Here is a 22132-nt window from a genome sequence, read left to right as displayed (position 1 = left end):
AAATATTTTTTGTGCTAAGATTCTGACCCTTTTTTTGTCCCTCTTTTCACTAGCAGATAGGGATGACCATGTCAACTAAAAGTAGACCTATAGATAAAATAACACAGGCTCAAAATATTTTTAAAACTTATCAAAAAATTAACTGGCATGATTTAAAGTTGTCTTCCAATGCTCAATACAAATATTTCCTTTGGTCTGTCCATTTGCTCTACCTCTACAAGCTTTCAAGGCCACAAGACAGGTACTTTACACTGCCCCTTCATGCCTCCAGCACTGGCTGGCGTAGTTTTTCCATCACTCCTGCCCCCTTCTGCAATAGGATATTGGATGGTCCAGCCTTCAGCACTTCCACCCCAGTCAACTACATTTTTCCCCGCCACAGATTTTCAGCCAAACGACCCAATGACAATAATAATTCCATTATTCTGGAGAGTTGGGTTTTGCAAGTCAAAGGGTTATTTCATTGATATAACTATCTATCTGCTTTTATTAAATAAGTATTAAAAATAGCTTCCTTGAAAATATTTATTTTTAAAGGGAATTTTTATATGTATTTTTTAATGTTATATTTATATTAATTAACAAGTAAATTGGTTTTTTATGTATGTCCTTTAACTAAATAAATGTATTTTTTTTTACCAAAGAAGTCCTCAAATTTCAACCAAGATTTGATGACAGTCACCCAAAAATTTAACATTTGCTAATTAATAGATTTCTGGGTCTCTATTTATATTTATAATACAACCAACCTATCATGAATTAATAAACTCTTTAAACAGACCCCTATTAACTTGGTTGTTCCATCCCTACCCATAATAATACAGACATTACTTGTTACTCCAGTATTAGTTTTTATTATTTATTTGTTATAAATTACTTAATGTCTTGAGCAATTTTTTATTGGTGTGCCTAAATTAAATACTGATCCAGAAAAAAAAAACTGTTAGTTTGTATTACAAGATTCTGCTGTGCCACAGGATCTTGGTGCAGTGCTGCTCCAGCATCTAGTGACACAAGGGGTCTGTGGTCTGAATTATGGTACAGTAGGTCACTGATGGGTCATGTAAACAAATACACCTCTTATTAAGGTAAACTGTATCTTTGGTGCAACTTGAAATTGTGTGGAGGTTAACCTGATACTGAGAACCGAGAACCGATATTTAAAAACCAGAACTGAACTGAGAACCAAGGAAAAAGTAGAACAGACTCAATTTATATACACACACACACACATCTCTTGAAGCAATATCTTAACTCATTCCAGGAAAACAGAGCATAAGTCAAATACTCTTTATTCCATAATAGGGTATTTTAATCAAAATAATTATATTTCTAATCAGGTACGTGTGGTGGCTGACTACCATTTTAATGAAAACAATACTCCCATTAAAATCAATTTACAGTATTGTTTTATATGTCTAAACATATTTATAGTGGGTACATTTAAATAAATGTTTGAATAACATTTTAAGAAACACCCAAAAATTTAATTACCGTGTAAAAAAAATCACGGACTGTATTGTTTACATAATGGAATTTGAGCATAATACTCCTAAGTAGGTGCTAACAGTTGAGTTTCCACATAATAATGTTATTAATATAGGAAATATAAATCAGTTCTAAAAAATACTTAAAAAAGCATAAACTTAACTTTGCTATTATTATAAAGATGATTTAACTTGTTAATGTAATTCCAGACACTAAATGTATGTCTGCCATGATTTGCCACTAGTGCAGCCTGGTGCTGTCGTGATGCAGTCTGATGCTATAGGAAGGGTGTTGTGTGCGTGCATGCATGTGTGCATGTTTGAGACAATTAATAGAGTTGTTGGATTAACAAGAAGCAGTATCTGTGTGACAGGAAATTGAAATTCATCTGTTGTTAGGAAATGATAGTTTTTAGGAAGTGACCGTATAAGGTCTCATAATTATAAATCCGAGCACTTTGTGCATATGTTACATAAGAACCCAAAATTAATTTTGTTCAAGCAATGACAGCAACTAATAAATGTATGTTGAATTGGTTTAAAACTAAAATGTTCTTGCAGATTACAGATGTTACAACAAACTATATTAACACGGATAAAAGCAAAAGTATTTAATCCCTTAGCATGTTATCTGAAACTACATTAACATTGATGAAAAATATTCTAATTTCCACAGAAAGATGTTTTATCAGAAAGGATTCTCGTCAATGTATCATGTATACATTCACATTATCACTAATGTGCATTCACCTGTGTTCATTAAATACTTGTATAATAATTTGAGTCCTGAAAAAATCATGATGCGTAAATATCCAAAAAAATTACTTAACACTATTAAACAGTGGGAAATGGTGTTAAAGCAAGTTAAATGTGAATTTTGGAAGTTTTGACTAATGAAACACAAATTTCTTTGGATATGATTGTATTCACAAATTGTATCAATTCACAAATATCTAAAAAAATTTTTATTAATTTCATACAATTTGGTTTTTTTTTTTTTTTTTTTGGTAATAAAACAGGCGTGAACCAGACAGCATGAGATTAATACCGTAACGCATCAGACATTCAAGAAGAGCGGGAGGCAGTGATGATATAATTATCTTAATTATAGACAACTAGCATTTGAATAATATAACATCTAACTTGTTCACACATTTTTTAACTTTAAAAAAAAGGAATTGCGGTTATAAAAAACACATTTTTTAACTTTAAGAAAAGAATTGCGGTTATAAAAAAAAGTATCATAATCTATACAAAAATGTTAATGGAAATTAAAATGAATGCATTTGTCGCTGTTCTGTTAGATTCTGCCGACAAATAAAAAGGAAAGATAACAATTCAAACTAACATCTTAGAAGAGCGCTCATTAGTAAACAAAACATCTTCCTTAGTTACAGTATTCTGGGGAGGATGGTTCCTGTGGGCAAGTGGTGATGGTAGTACCTGCAAGACCAGGGGATGTAGATACAATACAATATCCACCTGCTTTTATTTACTAAGTCAGAAATTACTTTGTTGTTAAGTAGAATATAAGCAGAATTAATTTATTTTTAAATGTTAATAAATAATTTATATGGCTTATTTTGTGGTATGTATGTATCTTCTACAAAAGTCTTTTTACTCAAGATTTCCAATTTTACTCAAGAATTTTGATCTCTGTAACCCAAGATATTTCCAGGTCTAGTAATCAGCAAAAATATTGCAACATTAAAATGATCATTCAACAGAGTGTAGTTTCATATCCTTTAAGATCACTTTTGTGCCTGAAATATTTGCTAAACATGATGAATATGAGAATGGCCATTCACCAGTGCAAAGTCTCATAGCTACTTTAATAACACCCCTTCCCTTGAAAGTTACAGAATATAAAGAACACGAGATTGGTCTCCCAACAGCAGAAGCCAATTACATTGTAAAAACTTTTCACCCGCACTTGAATCACAGTATCACTCATAATCACAACAAAACAGTTTATCGTAAGTCATTAGGTTTTTTTCTTTATTTGTGTCTCATTTGCAAACTCAACCTTAATGTTTCAGACTCGGATGACTGGAACGAGTTACCAGTCTGTGGTGTTAGTTCGTGGTTATCCAAGCGAATTGATAGTTCTGCATCCTTCTGATCTTCAGGACTGCCTGGTTCCACGCACATCTGTTCACTACTGCCTATAAACACCATAATGGAAAAAAATATTAGAACTTTAAAATGTTATGTAAATTTGTCAGTACATTGCAAATGTTTCAGTTTTTTTCAATACAACACTCCAAATTCAAGAAAAAAATCAAAATGTTTTCTAATGTTATTAAGTATAGAAGACTTAACAAATCTTAACTTAAAGGAGTCATTTAAGTAACTAAACTGAAATATTTGCTCCAAAGTGATTAAAACTATATCACACTGACATACTAGCACCCAATTTATTATGAATGAAATCAGAAATAGTAATTTTTTTATCAATCATCTTGGAATCTGATCCATAACCACAGTGAAGAATGCAACATCTCTGGTGTTCCCAACTTCCCCAATCCATTAGTGCCAACCATGCCTTTTCCTAACTAAGAAACAACACTAACCACTCTGTCCATTCAACAGTTCTACATAACACCCAACACTGCAGCCAGTTACTGAACAGTAAGAATTAAAATTATAAATATTAAATGGTTATAGTAATTAATAAAACAATAAAATTTAACAAAAAAAGGTTGTGTTCTAGTAATCAAAATTGTCATAATCTTTATGAAAGCATCTTCAGCACTTTGTCTTGTCATGCTTACACATCAGTAGGTGCATACTGTCAAAACATTCTTTTCCTGTTAGCTCTGTAGTACAAACTCATTGAAGAACGAGTGTCTTCTATTTACAAGGATATAATAGTCAGAATGATATCCTGGGAAGGTGTGGTAAAAACAGAGGTTTGTATGCAAACAACTTACTGACAAGATGAGAAAGACCGGACTACATGTGCATCTCCAACCATGCCTTGTCCGCCCAAATACCCAGTCTCAAGAAAAGCATGATTGTCAAATCAACCTCAACTCTTAACAGAAAGAACACAGTTGCATAATATGTCCGTGAAAACCTTACTATAAAGTAAAGACAGAAATTTTTGACATATCAAAAACACTGCATGTTTTCAATAAATATTTTGAAGCTACAAACAAACCGTGAATGTGGTTTTTCCTACTTTCGACTGCCACTTACTTATTACAGGAGAAGACTTACATGCAATTTGATTGGCAGATGCATATTTGCAAGTGTTGTAGTCAATGAACACTATGACACAGCAATTCACAGTGTCGCGGTTCGGGTTTCGTGAGGGTCACTGCGGTGCTGATTTATAGTGGGTGCCACCACATGGAAGGGCACATGGACCCGGCTAAGATCCGTCTCAGGGCGTGACATCGCCCATGTGAGGCAAGATTCGACCCTCGGTTACCTCCTGTAATACGCTCAGATCTGGCCCACTTTCAGGGTCGGGCACGCTTATGTTATACCAAGTAACAGTGGACTCTCCAGGCATCCCACACGCCTGCTTTCGAGATATAGGTCGCCACGTGGTCGGTGAAAAAATAAAAGAACACAATTATATTATAATTAATATGTTTAATACGTGCGCGTACTCCCATACAGGGCTTCACGAGGGTGCGTTTCCAAGACCCAAGGCACTTAATCGGAACACAAGAATAAGGACCACGCACGTGGCCGCACAAGCAATTACTTAAGAACGTTAAAAGTCTCATTAAGAGTTAAAAAAATTGTTTACATAAACAGTCCCCCGACCGAGGCAAGCCCCAGGGATAACGTGAAAGTGATTTGAAGTAATTAAGAAAAACTGAATTAATGGTCAGCGAACAAAGAGTGAAGTCCCCGGGTGCGGAAGGCAGCATCTTACCTCGGTCGTTGGCGGCGGACAACTGCCAAGCGAAGGGCTCCCTCGGAACAACATGTCGCCTTTCCGCCTTGCCAGATTACCGTTACACAATTGCAATTAAGTGCCTTACAATCTTACATAAAGACTACAAAAACACTTCTAAAATTAAGACACGCTCTCCCACAGCTCTACTATTATTCTACATAAAGTTATTAATTAATAAAATTTAAATACATGTTGACTTTGTTCATATTCAGGTCTGCCCGGCAACGTCTTTATCTTACACACTAAAACTTACATGCTAAACCAAACAAAAGCGCTCCCGCCCGTCAGTGGCAAAACAAACCAATGGGGAACAAATAAAAAGCTTACAATATCATTATTACAAATTGAGGGGGACGTCGCACTGCCGCTACAGCGCTCTCTTGAGGTAGTTCGTAGCGCACAATTTGAACACACGAATACGTACTTGTGATGGTGCGACTGCCAGTGAGGGAAGTGGGACGGGGGGGAGGGGAAAGGTGGCGGAGGCTGACCAGGCTTCTGGGGCACAGGCCCGTTTGACGTCAACAGCTACACACTGTTGCAAGTGTGTTAAGTTTTGGGCAGGAGGCTACCCAGGTTGCAGTTTAGAAATTCTTGTTCTGCCCTATCCACCTCAATCGGTTAGGTTAACCTTGTGGGGTGGACACAACAGGGAAGCTCCAGGACCTTAGGCTCAATGGCACTGCTTTGTGTGTGTAGAGGTATACAAGTAGAGAGAATACGCCGACTGGCTCATCACGTGGCTCTTACAACCAACAGAACACAAATATTTATTAAATAAACTTTCAAAATGAACTGATTTTAAATTAAATAATACTTTTTATTTCGATTCAGGCCATTTATTCTTATTAAAAAAATTTTTTTTTAATAATATCATGCACATACTTAACTTAGAAAGATATGAGTATTCCGTTTCACAAAACATTAAATAAACTTGCAAGCTTGGGGCCCCGTACTATTACAACACTTTAAAAGACAAAGAGCACATGGCTGGTTACACCAGTGGCAATTACAAAAAAAAAAAAAAATAATATTTTTGAGGTTAATAACTAAAATGTACTTTATTCATTAAATGAAGCGACGGAAAGGTCTTTTCACTTGATTATTTTTCTACGCGATAGAGCCAATGATGCCGAAAGCAGATTAAACTTCATGCCGAAACATGCTGGAAGCCGAAAGATGAATCAATTAACTTTCCTTATTTAGTAGGCTGCATCCTGATGCCAATAGCGGAGGAGAAAATGCTCACTCCCGTCCCGTACTTAGTGGACTACATCAAGCATGGCCCGGATGTCTCACGCCATTCACAAGGACGGCTAAAAGAATTAACAAAAATCACCAAAATTAAGACATTGGCCAAAAATAAATAAAGAATATGATTCCGGGGGAATCAAGAAAGAAAACTCACCCAATAGGCGGTAGGCGGCAGTCAATTCACCGCATAATCCAGCGGATTAAAACAGAATTTTAACAAAGATGATTACATGATGGCTGACCGATTTGGAAGAAGAAAGAGGCAAATAGATCATCTCCTTAAGGCTGTTCCATGGGGAAAAATATTTTTTAAATTTTAAATTTGGAAATTGTTTTTCTTATTAAAAGTATAATAAAAAACATAATAAATGCATGAATTTTTTTGAAATTTTTTTTTTATCAAGTTATTAATGTTTTTTTTCACTTATTACTAATTTGAAGTAATTACAATAGTTATTTGTATTTCATGTATAAAAAAATTTGTGTGTGTTTAGAAACCTACTACCTTTGAATATATAACTTTCATTCAGTCGTAGTGAATCACCTTATCACAAAAAAATGTATATATTCTTTTCAGCAAAAAAAAAGTAAGTTTTACACATGAGCACCAAAAATTAATTAATTCACGTTAGCATTTCATTTTAACATATCAAAAGCCCATTTTTTTTCTTCTATAAATAAAATTTTGGATGTCAACCGTTAGTTCAACGGTTCTTCTGTAGTATTCGAATTAGTAATCCAAGCAGCCTGCCTCGCGCGAGAGCTCGTTCGCGGCATTTGCGGCGAGCCGCGCGTCTGTCCACGGGCCCAGCGCGTGGCGCGCCTGGCGGCGACACCGGCAACTACGTGCACCTCGCAGGCGATTGCCGCGCAAATCTCAGTTCAGCAATTTGTTCAGTTTCGTCGGAGTGAGTAAGTGGATGTTTCAGGAAATTGCATTTGTGTAGGGATTTAATTTGAATATGGGTCACAATGTAAAATTTCCAAGTAAAGTTTACAAAAGAAACAAACGAGGCAAAATGGCACGGGCTTATTGGAGAGCGAAAAAAGAAAAATGTGATGATGTATCCAAGAATCTGGCTGCAGACACTTCATCGCCTTCAACGTAAGTATTATTAACTGTGTTTACAAAATTTATCATTCTGTAATTTTATATAACTATCATTAAAGTGTGTGTATAACATGGACGGAACCATGATTTATTTTTGTTTAGGAAGGGAGGGGGGATAATAAGTAATCTAGTTAGCAAATTTGAAATTAACTAGGCCTATCACAGCAAAACCTGTTGTAATGATAGGATATCAAATTGTAGTCTCCACATTCAACATTCAATGCTGTAAAACAATGTTAATTAGTAAGAAATGTGGACTATACTCCTATTTTGATTTCCTTCGGTCATTTAGGCAGGTTTAAAATTTAAATAATTTTATTAAATCTTAAAAGAATTCTTCCAAAATATTATAAAAATCGCTTGCCTGCTCAGCACTAATAAAATAAAAAAGATAATATTTACCTTGAAGCATGGCCCAGCTGTTTCAGTTAGTATTAATAAGGACATAAATGTCAATTTTGTAAGACGTGTCCCACAGTACCCTCAACAACATTGGTTTGCGCTATGTATTCATGCACAATATTTTCAAATGTAAAGATAAGAAAAATTAACATAACTGCCACGATAAAAAGAAACATTAATTTTAGTTTGACTGTATTTTTCATGTAAGCTCTAATTATTACAAATACTATTAAAACTTCATACTAGTTATAGTATTAATTATATAATATAATAATAATATAATACCAACATGATTTAACAAGGGGAAGCTACGACGTTCGAATCACGGATTTTATTCAAACTTTGTACACTTTTAGTACTCCATTAGGCCAACATAATGTGCAAGTAGTAAGGATCACTACTTGGACGTTTTCGCTATACTTGCAAGAGAAGTTTTACGCGTAGAATATTTACCAATGCGTTGTGAGGTTAAAATAAGTAGGAGATGGCGGTGGTCTAGTGGTAAGCATTCTTGCCCATACCCCCACAAATTAATAATAGATTACCACCCAGGCAGACCACCGTGACCGGGCTGAAACCCGCCAACCATGGAAACCACCCACAGTGCCAGTGCGCGTAGAAAAATTGACACCAACCATAGTGCCATTAGTGCTCGAGTTGAATTTTCATGTAATATTGTAAATAGTTTATAGTTGTTACCAAATTAGCCAAATATTGTAAATTCTCATTCTAATCTTATTCATATAATTACTTGTTAAGAGTAATTTAAAATTAAGTTTATATGATGTAAGTGTAAATATATTATAACTAAATATAGTGCTGAAAAAATTCATTGGGCAAACAAGATGCCAGGACACTGCAAGAAGGTCTTTTTTTTTTAATTTTCCTTCAAATAAACTGTTTTTCTGTTTCTGTCCATGTAATATATAATGTAACAAATGTAAATTTTGGCAAAAGAGCACAGAGTGCCGGCATGTCAAAAAATATTGTACAAAACACTGTTAAGGGTTCTTTATGTAAATAAAAACTCTTTAATACGAATACGTTTAATGATTGCGTGGTTTCTGGTTCGAATCCTACCAAGGTATATTGTAATTTTTTTTTCAACTTTGGTTGTATTCTTTCATATGTATTATAATTCAAAGGTAATTCAATTGCAAAACAAGTGTATTTGCGTTAACTTTTATTAAACTTCTAAATTATTTGTATATTCACTAATTATTATTACAACAAATAAAATATTTATAGCTATCATCAAGTTAACAACTAAACATAAAACTTATGCTGAAAATGTATGCCTGTCGTAATTTGCGACATTCCTGCGATCGGGTTAGGCACCTGGAACTGCTATTTACCTGGACGGTTCGACCTGCAGAAAAAGATTATAAAGACAAGAAGAGGTAAATACCAAGCAAAAATCGATAATAAATAATGGTCTAAATAACTTTATTCAATAATACAATGAGTTACAATTCGTCAGAATATAAGAGAAATATATTAATTAATCGTCGGATGTGCATTTGACAGTACAAGTCCATGATGATATTTGCCATAGACACAGGAAACATAAATTAAAACAGCATCTGCTACATTAAATGAATGTGATTTTTCCTATACACATGGAAACTTCATTGTTTCTATCGAATAACAAACCTCGTTGAGTTTAGTCGTTTACTTGTCAATGATTATAAATATAAATACTATTTGTTGTAATAATACAAATTAGTGAACGGACAAATAATTTGGAAGTTTAGTAAAAGTAAATGCAAATACACTTTTTTTTTTCATTTAACTACCTTGAAATTGCAATTTATTTTAATGAATATAACCAGTGTTAAAAAAAAAATGAACAACAGAAAAATCCTCAGTAGGATTCGATCCAGAGATCTAGATCTAACGCTTATGAATTTTGAGCGCTGACCACTTAAAAAAAAAAAAAAAAAAAGAAGATGAATGGCACACTGGCAAGTTTTATAGTCACCAGTGAGCCAAACATCTCCCCCTCATTAATGTAGTAATTATTTTCTAACCCCGTGTCGTTGTATGTTTGTAGTTGGATTTGTAGGTGTATGGGTAAGTGCCAAACGACATCATCATTTACATCCATGTCTTATTCGGGATTTGAACCGGCATCCCCGCACCGAAATCTGGTGCGTTGCCAACTAGACCATCACCATCTCATACTTACTGTTACCATGCATTGCTAGGTATATATTTTACGAGTTAAACTTCTTTTGCAAGTTTATCGAAAACGCCCAAATACTTGCAACTTCCATACTACTTGCACATTATGCTGTCCTTATGGAGTACTAAAAGTGTACAAAGTTTGAATAAAATCCGTGATCCGAACGTGGTAGCCTCTCCTTGTAAGTTTTCTTTTATAAACGTACGTTGATTGTAATATCTGTTTCCATAATAATTCATTATAAAAAAACAAGACTCTCAAATCATTTTGGCGAAACGTGTTTGGCAAAAATATCAGCTGTGTGGAAGTTAAAATCTATATAAAATGGTATTTCTGGTGTTTGCGTAGTTTCATTGCTTTAATAGCTACATAAATTTGAGGTGTATTTGTAATTTTTACGCTTTGGCTTTGAAAAGTGTTGAGGAAAGTGTTGTCATACGTCTTTCAGTATATTAAAAAATTAAAATTGCATCTGTGCAAAATATTTTTTTTATGGTGATGGATAACAGCCTGCAGACTTGTGAGGCGCATCTGTCCAGCCAGGCCACCCGTGCATGTTCACTGTTGCTTTTCGTGGGTAAAATGACAGTGTGAAAATGTAAGAATTAAAAAAAATAATAATTTATGTGGATAAAATTATGGATTTGGTATGCAACTCCTGTTCGAATTTTCATTTCAGTTACTTTATAGTAAAATGTATTTGTCACTTGAAATTCGGAAATCCATTTATTAGGATTAAATATAATTTTCCCAGATTTTAAAGTCCCGTAAAATTACAACAATCAAGGTTCTCAAAAATACATTTGTTGCAAACACGAATATTTATTTCCCAACTGACAAGGTAGTTTATTATTGTTAATGCTATACTACCAAAATTATTAAAAATTGTTTTATTTCTTAGTTCTATTTAATATGCCACTTAATACCTACCAAGGAACCGGCAAGATTTAATTTATGTCATCGTATCACCCCGAATCTGTAATGCTATTTAAAGTCCAATTTCTAAGGCTTCGTAACATCTCCGCTCTTATTACATGCGGCTTATTGCGTAACAGCTAATTTTAAGCGAATTAGAATACCTTCAAAGACAGTAAGAGGCCTGTTTGCAGGTCGGAGGTTCTTAGTTCAAGTCCTAGATAATGCATTGTCTTCAATTTATTTTTGTCGCAAAAAATATTTGCATATTATTAGTCTGACAATTTAAGTATGATAGTATTTACAAACGTATCACTACCAATGCACATTATGTCAACATTAAATAAAACCATAAAATGATCAATAGCTGGTGCATTTGTAACGAGAGGTATGAGTGAGGTAAATACTTTTTAATGATAATTTTACTCTAGCTAATAATGCGAGGGATTTGTTAGAATAACGAGTAAGCTAAAATTGTGTTCGTCATTTTTTAAACTTATTAGTTTAAGGAATTGTCTTTCGTGAAACCTGTACTTTCTATATTTTTCAATTTGCTTTCTATCCTCTACAAACAGTATTTCAGTTATATCATTATGGTTAAAAAAAAAAAATACACAAGTATTACTAAATTTTTGCTAGCCTATAATTATGGTATGGTTATTTGTAAAATGTATAAATAATCATCACATGAATACCTAAGACGCCGAAGTTGGAAATACTGTACCCCAAATGGAGTATCGGACTCTCCACTTTTTCACTGCAGAGTGTTTGAGCCTATACTAAACTATCGGAAGGTGTCTTAGTGGACCTACCCTTAGCTATAAAACAATTGATTTACCATCAACCAAAACCATCCAGTAAATATATGTATATTGGACTGTACACACTTTTTATTTTTACAGGTCATGCGGGAAACAAGGCGTTTCATTTGAACCATTGCATTCAAGTAACGATGTCAGCAAAGGAATCAGTGACACAAGAGATGATGGGTGCAATGATTTGGAGTATTTATCTGACGAGTCAGTAGGTGACTTACCTAATTTGATCGTTGAAAAGGACGATTCACACATTCCTATCACCAAACAGCTGTGTGGTAATAGATGTGTCGATATTGCTCATGTAATGAAACAAATGGAATTACTTAACTCCCACAAAAATGAATGTACCATGGGAAAATTTAATTTCCGCAGCGAAACCCGTTCTGGTTTTTTTTGTACATGGAAATTTGTATGTGTATCCTGCGACCAAGTTCAACACATAACTTCTCATCATGAAGACCAAGCTGAAGACATAAATGATGCTGCTGTTTGGGGAGCTGTGTCTGTTGGAATTGGCTACAGTCAACTCGAAGAGATATTTTCAGTTATGAATACACCCGTTATGTCAAATGAGAAATTTCGGAAACACGAAACTGTAATTGAACAGGTGAGATTTTTGTGTGACAAATGTTATAAATTATAATTATGTTTCTTTAAGCCTAGTGTATTGCTCATATATTTTTTCACATTGTGTTTCCTGAAAGAAATAACACTGGTTCGCATTCCATTGTATTATTTTGATGGTCAAAGATCACCAAACTACTCAATGTAATAGCCTTAATAGAGATAATGAAACACTAATTAAAACGAATATTATGAACATCAAGCATAAACTTTGATCATATGAGCTTAACCTAATTCAATGAAGATAGCAAAAGAAAGCAATTTTTTTCGTAAATTCTGAAATCACTTTCACATTGAGATTAAAAACTTTCAGGCTTGGGAAGAATATCTGACAGTAAAAGTGAAGGCAGCAGGTGTCCAAGAAAAAAAAATTGCAGAAGAAAATGGACATTACCTAAATGGTACCCAATACATAACCGTTGTCGGTGATGGTGGATGGGGTAAGCGAACTTACGGACATGGATACAATTCATCTACAGGAGTAGTAAGTTTCTTTTATATTAGACAAGTTGGAATAATAATTTACTTTGTAATTGTTGATGTAGATAGATGTTTGTTGTTTATTTTACAGTTAACCTTAAACAACAATAATTCATTATGTTCACAACTTATTTTTCAGGCTGTCATCATTGGTCAAGAAACTGGAAGAATATTATTTCTTGGTATTAAAAATAAATACTGCAGTATTTTCTCTGTAGCCAAATCTAAAAAGTCTTCAATCCCAGAGCACGTGTGTTACAAGAACCACTCTGGTCCCTCAACGGGAATGGAAAAAGACTTGATATGTGAAGGTTTCAACCAAAGTATAGCGATGCATGGCATTATATATAAAAACTATATTGGGGATGGAGATGCTGCAGTATTAGCGAGTATTCAAAAAAGGTGTGACTATGGCCGCTACGTTACCAAAGTTGAATGTGCAAACCATGCCACGAGGGCTTTCAGTGAAAAAATACACAAGCTTGCCTCGAACAAATCATACGAACTGGAAGGGAGAAAAATTCTAACAAAAGTAGAGGGGGGTAATAATATTTCTCGGATAGAAAGGATTGTTAAAGGTGTACGAACAGCCATTAAAGAAGCTGCAAAAATTACTGGCAAGGAAGCAGTGGATATCCTTAGGAAAGATTTGCAGAATGCTCCGAACCATGTTTTTGGGTCTCATGAGAGATGCAGACATTCATTCTGCAAAAGGAAAGATTCAGGAGAGGAGAACTTGCTTCCCAAACTTGCTGCATCTGGTTTACTTCAACCAATACGTGACATAATTGCAACATTAGAAAGGAAAGCTGACAAACTTATTACCAACAGCACAACAAATGCTGCGGAACGGTAAGTGGTAATGCATTTTTGTAATCAAATCAAATCTATGTAACGATGTGTTGTAAATAATTTTTTTTTGCAGGTACATGGCTTTAAATGCGAAGTTTACGGGGGCAAAGCGCATTAATTTTGGAAAACGATGGAGCTATTCTACACGATGTTATGGGGCAGCACTAGCTCACACAAGTGGCCCAGGCTGGCACCCAAGTCCTTGGAAATATATGCACGGTCGCAGTCCTGGTTCTACATGCAAAAAGCTGTGCCAAAAACGGCAAGAAAAGACATCGAAAAGAAGATTAAAATATCAGGAAGACGGTGCACCGAAGAAGAGAAGGAAAGTGGGTGGTGGACCAGATGCCAGCTATGGTGATCACGATTCACTACAGGAACCGGATATTTCTGTAGAAGAAATGGAGTCTCGATGCAAAATACATTTATCGAAGTTGCGAGAAGAATGTAACACAACATCGAAGAGGGAAAGTATCGAGGCCGCAACGATGGGTCAGCATGTTAGTGAGAAATGGCATGAAGTTCGAATAAACCGATTGACTGCATCAAACTTCGGAGTCGTAGTTCGACGTCACGATTATACTCCTTGCCACAATCTTGTACGAAATTTATTGTACCCTAAAGACTTAAATACACCAGCCATTTTGTATGGAAGAGTTCACGAGTCTCAGGCATTGGCAAGGTATAGTTCTACCAAAAGCATAGAAGTTAGGCCATGTGGCATATTTGTAAGTGCTGACTTTCCCTACCTGGCTGCATCTTCTGATGGGCTTGTTTCGGACGATGGTCTAGTCGAGATTAAGTGTTTGCCATCTGTAAAAGATAGGCTCCTACTGGATGCAAGTCAAGATAAGAAATCATCACTTTGCTTAGAAGTAAAACATGGGTCACTTCAACTTAAAAGAAATCATAGGTACTATTATCAAATACAAGGGCAACTTAACATTACAGGCATATATTATTGCGATTTTGTTGTTCAAACAGAAAATGACTTTTTCGTTGAAACCATTTATAAAGATGAAAACCTTTGGACAAACATAATGTTACCCAAGCTGAAAAGATTTTATCTCCAATGTATGCTCCCCGAAATTGTTGATAGTATAATTAAGAGGAATATTAAAATAAGAGACCCACAATATATTCTCAGTTCACAAGAAGAGCTACAGAAAAAGAAGAAAAAAACAAAGCAATAGAAATTTACACACTTGTCTTACAAAGAAACAATCGCATAAATCTGCAGCCTTCTGCTAAACAAAAAAAAAGGAAACTAAAAGATGTCAATTTGATAATTATCGTCTAAATTTTAAAAAATAATATAATTATCACTGTTTTCAGAACGGCAAAAATTTGAAGTGTAAATATTTATAGTTATGTTTCTAATATGAATGTTCACTTATTTTAATTTTCTATGTTACGAATCGCCCTGATCGATTTTGCACGACCTGTCTACAATGTGTTTCATGTAAGCAAAAAATTGGAATCCCGTTCTTGGGATTGCTGCGTAGTGTGATATTACATCATTGAATATTTTGTTATGTTTCTCCCGACCATAAATGATAATTATTTGTAAAATAACATTTATATTAATTGCTCTATGCAATAGTGCTTTGAATTTATGATGTAAAGGAAAAAGACAATATGTTGATTGGAATTCTTTATTGTAAGAAAATTTTATAAATGGTATAACTTTTTATGATATGAGAAGTGTAAGGAAAATGAATTACTGTTAATAAGACATTGAGGTAATGAAATGAAGTATTATTCTAAAGTACTGATTACGTTAATTACGTAAATATGAATTCACGTCAATAAATTGTGAAATACAATTATAATTTGCTACGATGTTATATATGAAACTAGCTGGAACTCAAGATATGTTGAAGTTAGTCAACTAACTATGTTTTAAGGAGTTGAGCTACAAAGACTTTTAATTCAAATTCGACGTAGAACTTCGAGAAGGAGCTGATAAACTTTGAACTACACCAATTTAACTGCGTTCTACAAGAGATGGTACTACAGTTATCTTTGAAGAGAAGTCGCCGCGATCTTCTGGAACAAGTATACAATGCTAAGAACACGCCCGACGAGGACTGCGACTGCCGAGTTCACTTTCTTCCATCGTGCTGTGAGCTGTTTTAACTCAGCTTCGAGTACAACGCATCTTCGTGTACGTGACGTTTGAACAGCATCGTACAAAATCATCGATATATCCTTTGATTAATTTATTGTCCAATTTTATGTATCATCGAACGGTATGTACTCAACTTAGTGTATTGTGCATGCAAATGTTTACTTCGAAAGTGTTTATGTAATTTTGCGATATTCCAAATTCCATCTCCACACATTGATATTATTCCTTCCCATATTATTTAATATTTACTTGTCTTGTATTAACTTAAATTGCCTTGTTGAATGCTTTGTTTAATCAATTTTAGTATCAATTTTCAGTTCATTTCTGTACTAACAGCCTATTAGAGTACCCTGGAGATAAATAGATTCTTGCACTTGCTTTGCTCACACTGAGCTTAGTCAGAATAATATTGTTTGACTTAATTATATGATATACCTATATCTATTAACCTACTCACTTGTATCACTAACTGAAACTGGCTAATCTCCACCGATGGAAATCGGAATATCAAATCTTATATTAGTATTATCTTAAAAGGTTATGTAAATAATCATTTATGTGTTAAGATATTGCTGATCGACTATGATGCAGGAATTTGTATTCATATGGTTGTAATGAAACCTGGCCAGATAGTTGTTAAAAAATATATAGATCTGATAAAGTTAATATTTAGATTTCATGGTAGATTTGGCTGGACAGGTCAGTGATATACAGTTTATGAAGGTTGATTGGCGCCCTATAATCCGGAAGTAATTTATTACCCATACTCAAATTTTAAGATTTAGAGTACATTTAAATATTGCTTTAAACGGACCAAGTATATGTTAGAAGTAGGTGTTGGTTTCTATGGGCTTTGACTTTTCAACTTTGATACGAATCGATAGCAAAGTTGAAGGTGCGGAGTTCCATAGTAGATAACGGATAATGTATGTTTTAAGAATTTAAGGACATGGAAAGTTCCGGGCGAGTAAGTGATTCAGCAATAGATGGAAACATGTTTGTGAGTTCTTTAAGCGAATAATCGTTTAGTATATAGTTTCGTGTGTAATAAAGAAGAAGATTGTTTATTTAAAGTTTTCTCTTAGACAATTTATTGGTGTGTACCATGCCGAAATCGGGGTTTCTTTTGGGGTCTTGCGAAACTGTAAAATGTTAAAATCGGTAGAGAGTTAATTTAATGAGATACGAATTGCCACCAACATTAAAAAAATATATAATAATCATATATAATAAAAAAAAATATAATAATCTGTATAATCATCAGTGGATGATGACTATTACCTCTATAATACAAAGCATGAACACGTAAATCAAGCTATTTTGGTAGTTATTCCATTGAACGTTTTTGGTATATAGCATTTTGTTTGGCAGAGTATCCGTTTACAAGTAGGGTTATTTTATTACCATTTTTATTTTGTATTGTGTTATAACGTTTTGTTATACTTAAGAGAAGTTATGTTGTACTAAAAAATATATAAAAAAAACATTACTCGTTGTAACTTTACAGCAAATATCATGGGAACAGTAGCAAGTTTTTGGCTTTGTAATACAGATTTTTTTTGCTATACAGTTACTTGAAGTTTGTCCTTAACCGTGTTTTCCAGAGTTGTTTTAATTTCATTTAGTTCATATAACAATAAAAAAAAGGTCACTTAAAAAAGGACGGTTATATTGATATGACTAAATTCTTCTTACACTGGTGGCAGTGTGAATACATTTGCTAGTTTTAAGTTACTGTTACTTTCTGAGTTCATAAGTACATTTTATCTAAGGCTGGAATCACAGTAACTAAACAAGAGTTTTTATTTAATGATTACTAAAGTCTCGTATTGTTTGGTTTTTTTTTTTTTGTTTCACCAACCGCTGTGCCATCACAATAATAATATTGATTAATCTTTTTAAGTGTTGTATTTAAGAAAATATTTTTAACAAAAAACAGTGAAATAATATTAATTTTCGGTTACTATTTTTTATAACTTCGAAAATTGTAATATCTCTTTGAGAAATGTTTAATATTTATGAATGTTATAATGGTACCAATAGCTGTAAAATTATTCTTCTCATTTATAATTTAAGCAACAACACTTAAATGGATTATAATTCGTTGTCTTTATTGTCAAAATCAATACTGTTGTAATGTAAAATTATGTATGATGTATTGAGTCAAACACATTCTCTAGTTTGGAACATTTTTATGCGAGGAGAACTTTCCCAGCCTTCGTTGTAGATGCAAGTACTTTATTTGAGATGCACAATTATGTGGATTGTGTTTGAGTGTTCAAAACTTTTGATACATACACTAACTAAATGGCTCTCACCCTTGTATACTTAACTATCAGTTATCCTATCTTGATTAAGTTTGCTGTTATTATTATATTTTCATTATAAAAATAAACAAAAGTAAGTTCTCTGTCTGAATTCTTGTCAACGCGAAAAACGTTTTGAGTGAATTGGCGATAATCATTACGTTTAGAAAGCCAATTGAATAAAATGACAGTATTACTAAAATAGTTGTAATATTGACCTAGACCACTGTAGTATTGCTCGCTCTGAATCGTTATCCATGTTAAAAAATTATTTTCTGTGTACAATGAGGGAAATTATTTAATTTACCACTTACATTTGATAAAATTCATTAATATGAATTTGCAAAACATAACAAAAACTCATAAAAATCGTGTCAAAATCTTAAATTACATAAATTTCGGGTAGTACCTTTTATTTAATAGTTTTTATCTGTTAGGAAAATAGTTTTTTCATTCTGTTGATTACTTTTGTGAGAAAAGATAAAATCAGAAGATTCCCATAGTTTTAACGTGTTTATATAAATGCTAGCTGTTAACTGCCCGCTTCGCTGGGCATTTTGTTTTAAAATATAATAAAAATAAATAATAAATAAATCAATAAATGGTTATGGTTATAATAAAACAAACAAATGTTTCATTTTATTTGTTAACAAATGATAGCCTATTAAAATACATTACAATAACCTATCAATTTTTAAACCAATTTATATGAATTAAATGACAGATTATGAAACTAATAAATCATAGAAAACCATGATATTATCACACACGCACCGGGGGGGGGGGGAGGGGGGGGAGGCCAATTGAATATGGCTACCAAAGAAATACGAAAATAATGATTTAAATGTATTTTTTATTCTAACCATAAGGTTTGACGATATCATATAGAGCCTATAATTTGCGCAATTACATGTTCCTACGATACACTAATTTTTATCAAGATCGGTCAAGCCGTTCTTGAGTTTTAGAAGAACATACAGACAGACAGACAAAATTATTTTAATTAGGGTCAGTGAGTTATGAAATGAATATACATTACAAAATTTGACAAAAATAAATAAATGTACAGACAGAACCTACAGATTTATAAAGTAATATAGATAAACCTATATATCGGAGTATCGGACTACGGACTTTCCATACTTCAACGGAAAATTCTGTACATTTAAAGAAATGTTCCTTATTTCATAGTCATTTGTCAGCATATTTACGGAGATTTCTAAATACATTTTTACTGGTACTTTCCATATTTTTACGGAATTTGTTTTAAACAGTGTACCTAAATCCTAGACTATTCGCATTAGAAGCTTTATTAAAAAATATATATATTTCTGTGACGTTATTGAAATTATAAAAACCTATATCTTACAGTTCCAAGTTACAGACACCGAATAAATGTTGCATTTCACATATTTAACAGATTCCACGATCATGCGAAACATACGAGTAGATACAATAGTAATTTTAAATAGTCACGCTTCTTTTCCAGGCAAAAAAATTATCCTTAAAGAATTACTATAACATTAATTATTTATACAACAATATAAAATTCTTTAGTTTTAATTAATAACGGCGTCCAAGCTCAGTCTTAATTAAGTTGAAGAATTTACTATGTATGTATATAAAATAATGAAAAATGCATTTACATTTAAATTCAAACTGGAATATACATGACATTAACTATGTCATATTTGTTTTGGAAATTTTTTTTTGTTGTTTTATCTCTTTTCTGTGTACTATATCAGTAGTAGTGTCTGTAGTTTTCATTGTGTTTATGCTGCTTCTTTTCATTATTTTTTTGGTGTTGTCTGCATGATGGGTGTCACTTTTCATTTGTCTCACGCTGTTAGGTTTAAAAAAAAATCAAAAATAATTAAACAATACTTTATCCGTGTTGCTCCTGCTTCTTTTGTGTTATGAATTTCGAGGTACTGTACTGATAAATTTTTACTAAACAATAAAAAAAGTATGTTTAAATTTCGCCAATGAATGTTTTTTTTATTTTGTACTGTACTAAGAGTCTTGTAAATGAGAAATATAAAAAAATAAAACGTTTTCATAATCAATTGAATTTGCGAAATACTTCTTTCCCATTTACTTGCAGTAAATACAACGCACATGTAGGCCGATTGTCGACGCAAGTGAAATTAAACTAGCAGTACATAGTGCCATTGTGTTGTTTGTTGAAATGGAGCCGGTAGCTGATAAACTGTTAAAAGCATTAGGGTATCTCTCGGGACTGTTTCGGGATATTGTCTTGTTGATGCATCAACCACTGCAGCACTGTTTTGCTGTCGATGTCATACGTGAATGGATACCTTGTCGCTTATTTGTAAATACAGTAAACTCCCGGTATATCGCGCCTCGATTGATCGCGGAATCGGGTATATCGCGGGTCAAACCATGTCCCCCAGTCAGAAATGAATAATAATAATGGAATAAATGGTTGACAGCCGATTAGGATAATTTTGCGTTGTAACTAACAAACTAAGCATCGGGCAGAAAAAAGCCTAGGCGTAGAAAATGTCCGCAGTAAAATTCTAAACAAGATATCTCCGTACATTATTCCTCTATCTTGTAGGGTTTTCAAATTATGGTCCAATCCAGCCCAGTGATATTTTCTGAAACACTAGTTCTTAACGCTTTATCTCACAAATGAAGCATTGGACAGGGGACCTGATAAAGCCCACCGTTCAGCGACATCCAGCGTGACTCGGCTGGGGATTGATGTTGGATAGGCTTGGTTGTCGGCAAGCGCGGGGTAGGGAGAGGCGAGCCGAGAATATGGAGAGAGGTAGAGATTAGAGCGGGCAGAAACACGAGGGGGAGTGGGGGAGGGAATGTGTTCACGCAGCACACAGGCAGAGCATGAGTCACTTGAATGAGCAGCGTCGCTGCGTACAAGGCAAAATCAGGTAGTCCGGTGTTTAAAATTCCACTCCAGAATCTTAATTGGTACTTTACTGGACATCTGTATATAAATGTTTTGTTACAACTTAAACCTACAGACGTAATATTATTGGGTAATTCATTGTATTATACAAGTTCATCTTTTTACTTTGGTATAATGTTTTAACATTAAATAGTAAAGTAAATCGGCTAGCGTATTTTTAATCTTTGCCCAGGAATTCCCAGTGGTCCAATATTTACGTGAACCATACTGTACCACTTTTGCCGTGAGGTAGTAAACAAGTCCCGGAAATGTTTATGTGTAGCGGAAATGTTTATGTGTAGCGGTCTCCCGACCTTTAAACAGAGGCTGGGGAATATAACACTTGCCGATCCGAGCCACACACACTCAGCAACTCGACACAGCGTTTGGTGAAATAAGTAAAGACAAAGTTTAACACGGTTTTTAATACGGCGTCACTGATTGCGCTAAAATTAAATTGGCGCAATTTTTGTTTCCCACATGTGACCATTTATAATTTACTGTAAGCATGGATAATAAAGTTTAACCACTTGACACGATAGACGATTCTTTATTTTTTATTGTACGAATGCTAGAATCGTTTTTTTCCTGTATCTGCTGCCTGCTTCTACAAAAGACAAGCTATCTGTAAGTAAATCTAAAATTTTTATTTTGTCAATCAAACTCGGTACTTTGCGATTCATATTCGGTTTGAAGTATCACTACGGCCTTTCTTTTTA

At 33.8% G+C, this 22132-nt stretch overlaps 1 protein-coding gene across 15 annotated transcripts in view; it reads right to left on the bottom strand.

The window, feature by feature from the left end:
• Positions 1 to 2392: 2392 nt before the first annotated feature.
• Positions 2393 to 22132, bottom strand: part of LOC134527184 (uncharacterized) — a 100454-nt gene continuing 80714 nt past the window's right edge. For 10 of the 15 annotated variants that reach the window (XM_063359615.1, XM_063359620.1, XM_063359622.1 and 7 more), the window contains one exon: positions 2393 to 3652. In XM_063359615.1, coding sequence (XP_063215685.1) covers positions 3486 to 3652 — 167 coding nt within the window. In that variant the 3' untranslated portion in view covers positions 2393 to 3485. Of the gene's footprint in view, positions 3653 to 14793; positions 14858 to 22132 lie in introns of all 15 variants that reach the window. The other 5 variants (XM_063359626.1, XM_063359625.1, XM_063359627.1 and 2 more) reach the window with 2 other exon arrangements.

Source organism: Bacillus rossius, chromosome 1, assembly GCF_032445375.1.
Source record: "Bacillus rossius redtenbacheri isolate Brsri chromosome 1, Brsri_v3, whole genome shotgun sequence".
In the NCBI taxonomy this organism is placed as follows: Eukaryota; Metazoa; Arthropoda; class Insecta; order Phasmatodea; family Bacillidae; genus Bacillus; species Bacillus rossius.
Note: the sequence above shows the minus strand (reverse complement) of the source record. Positions and strands in the feature narration are given on the sequence as shown.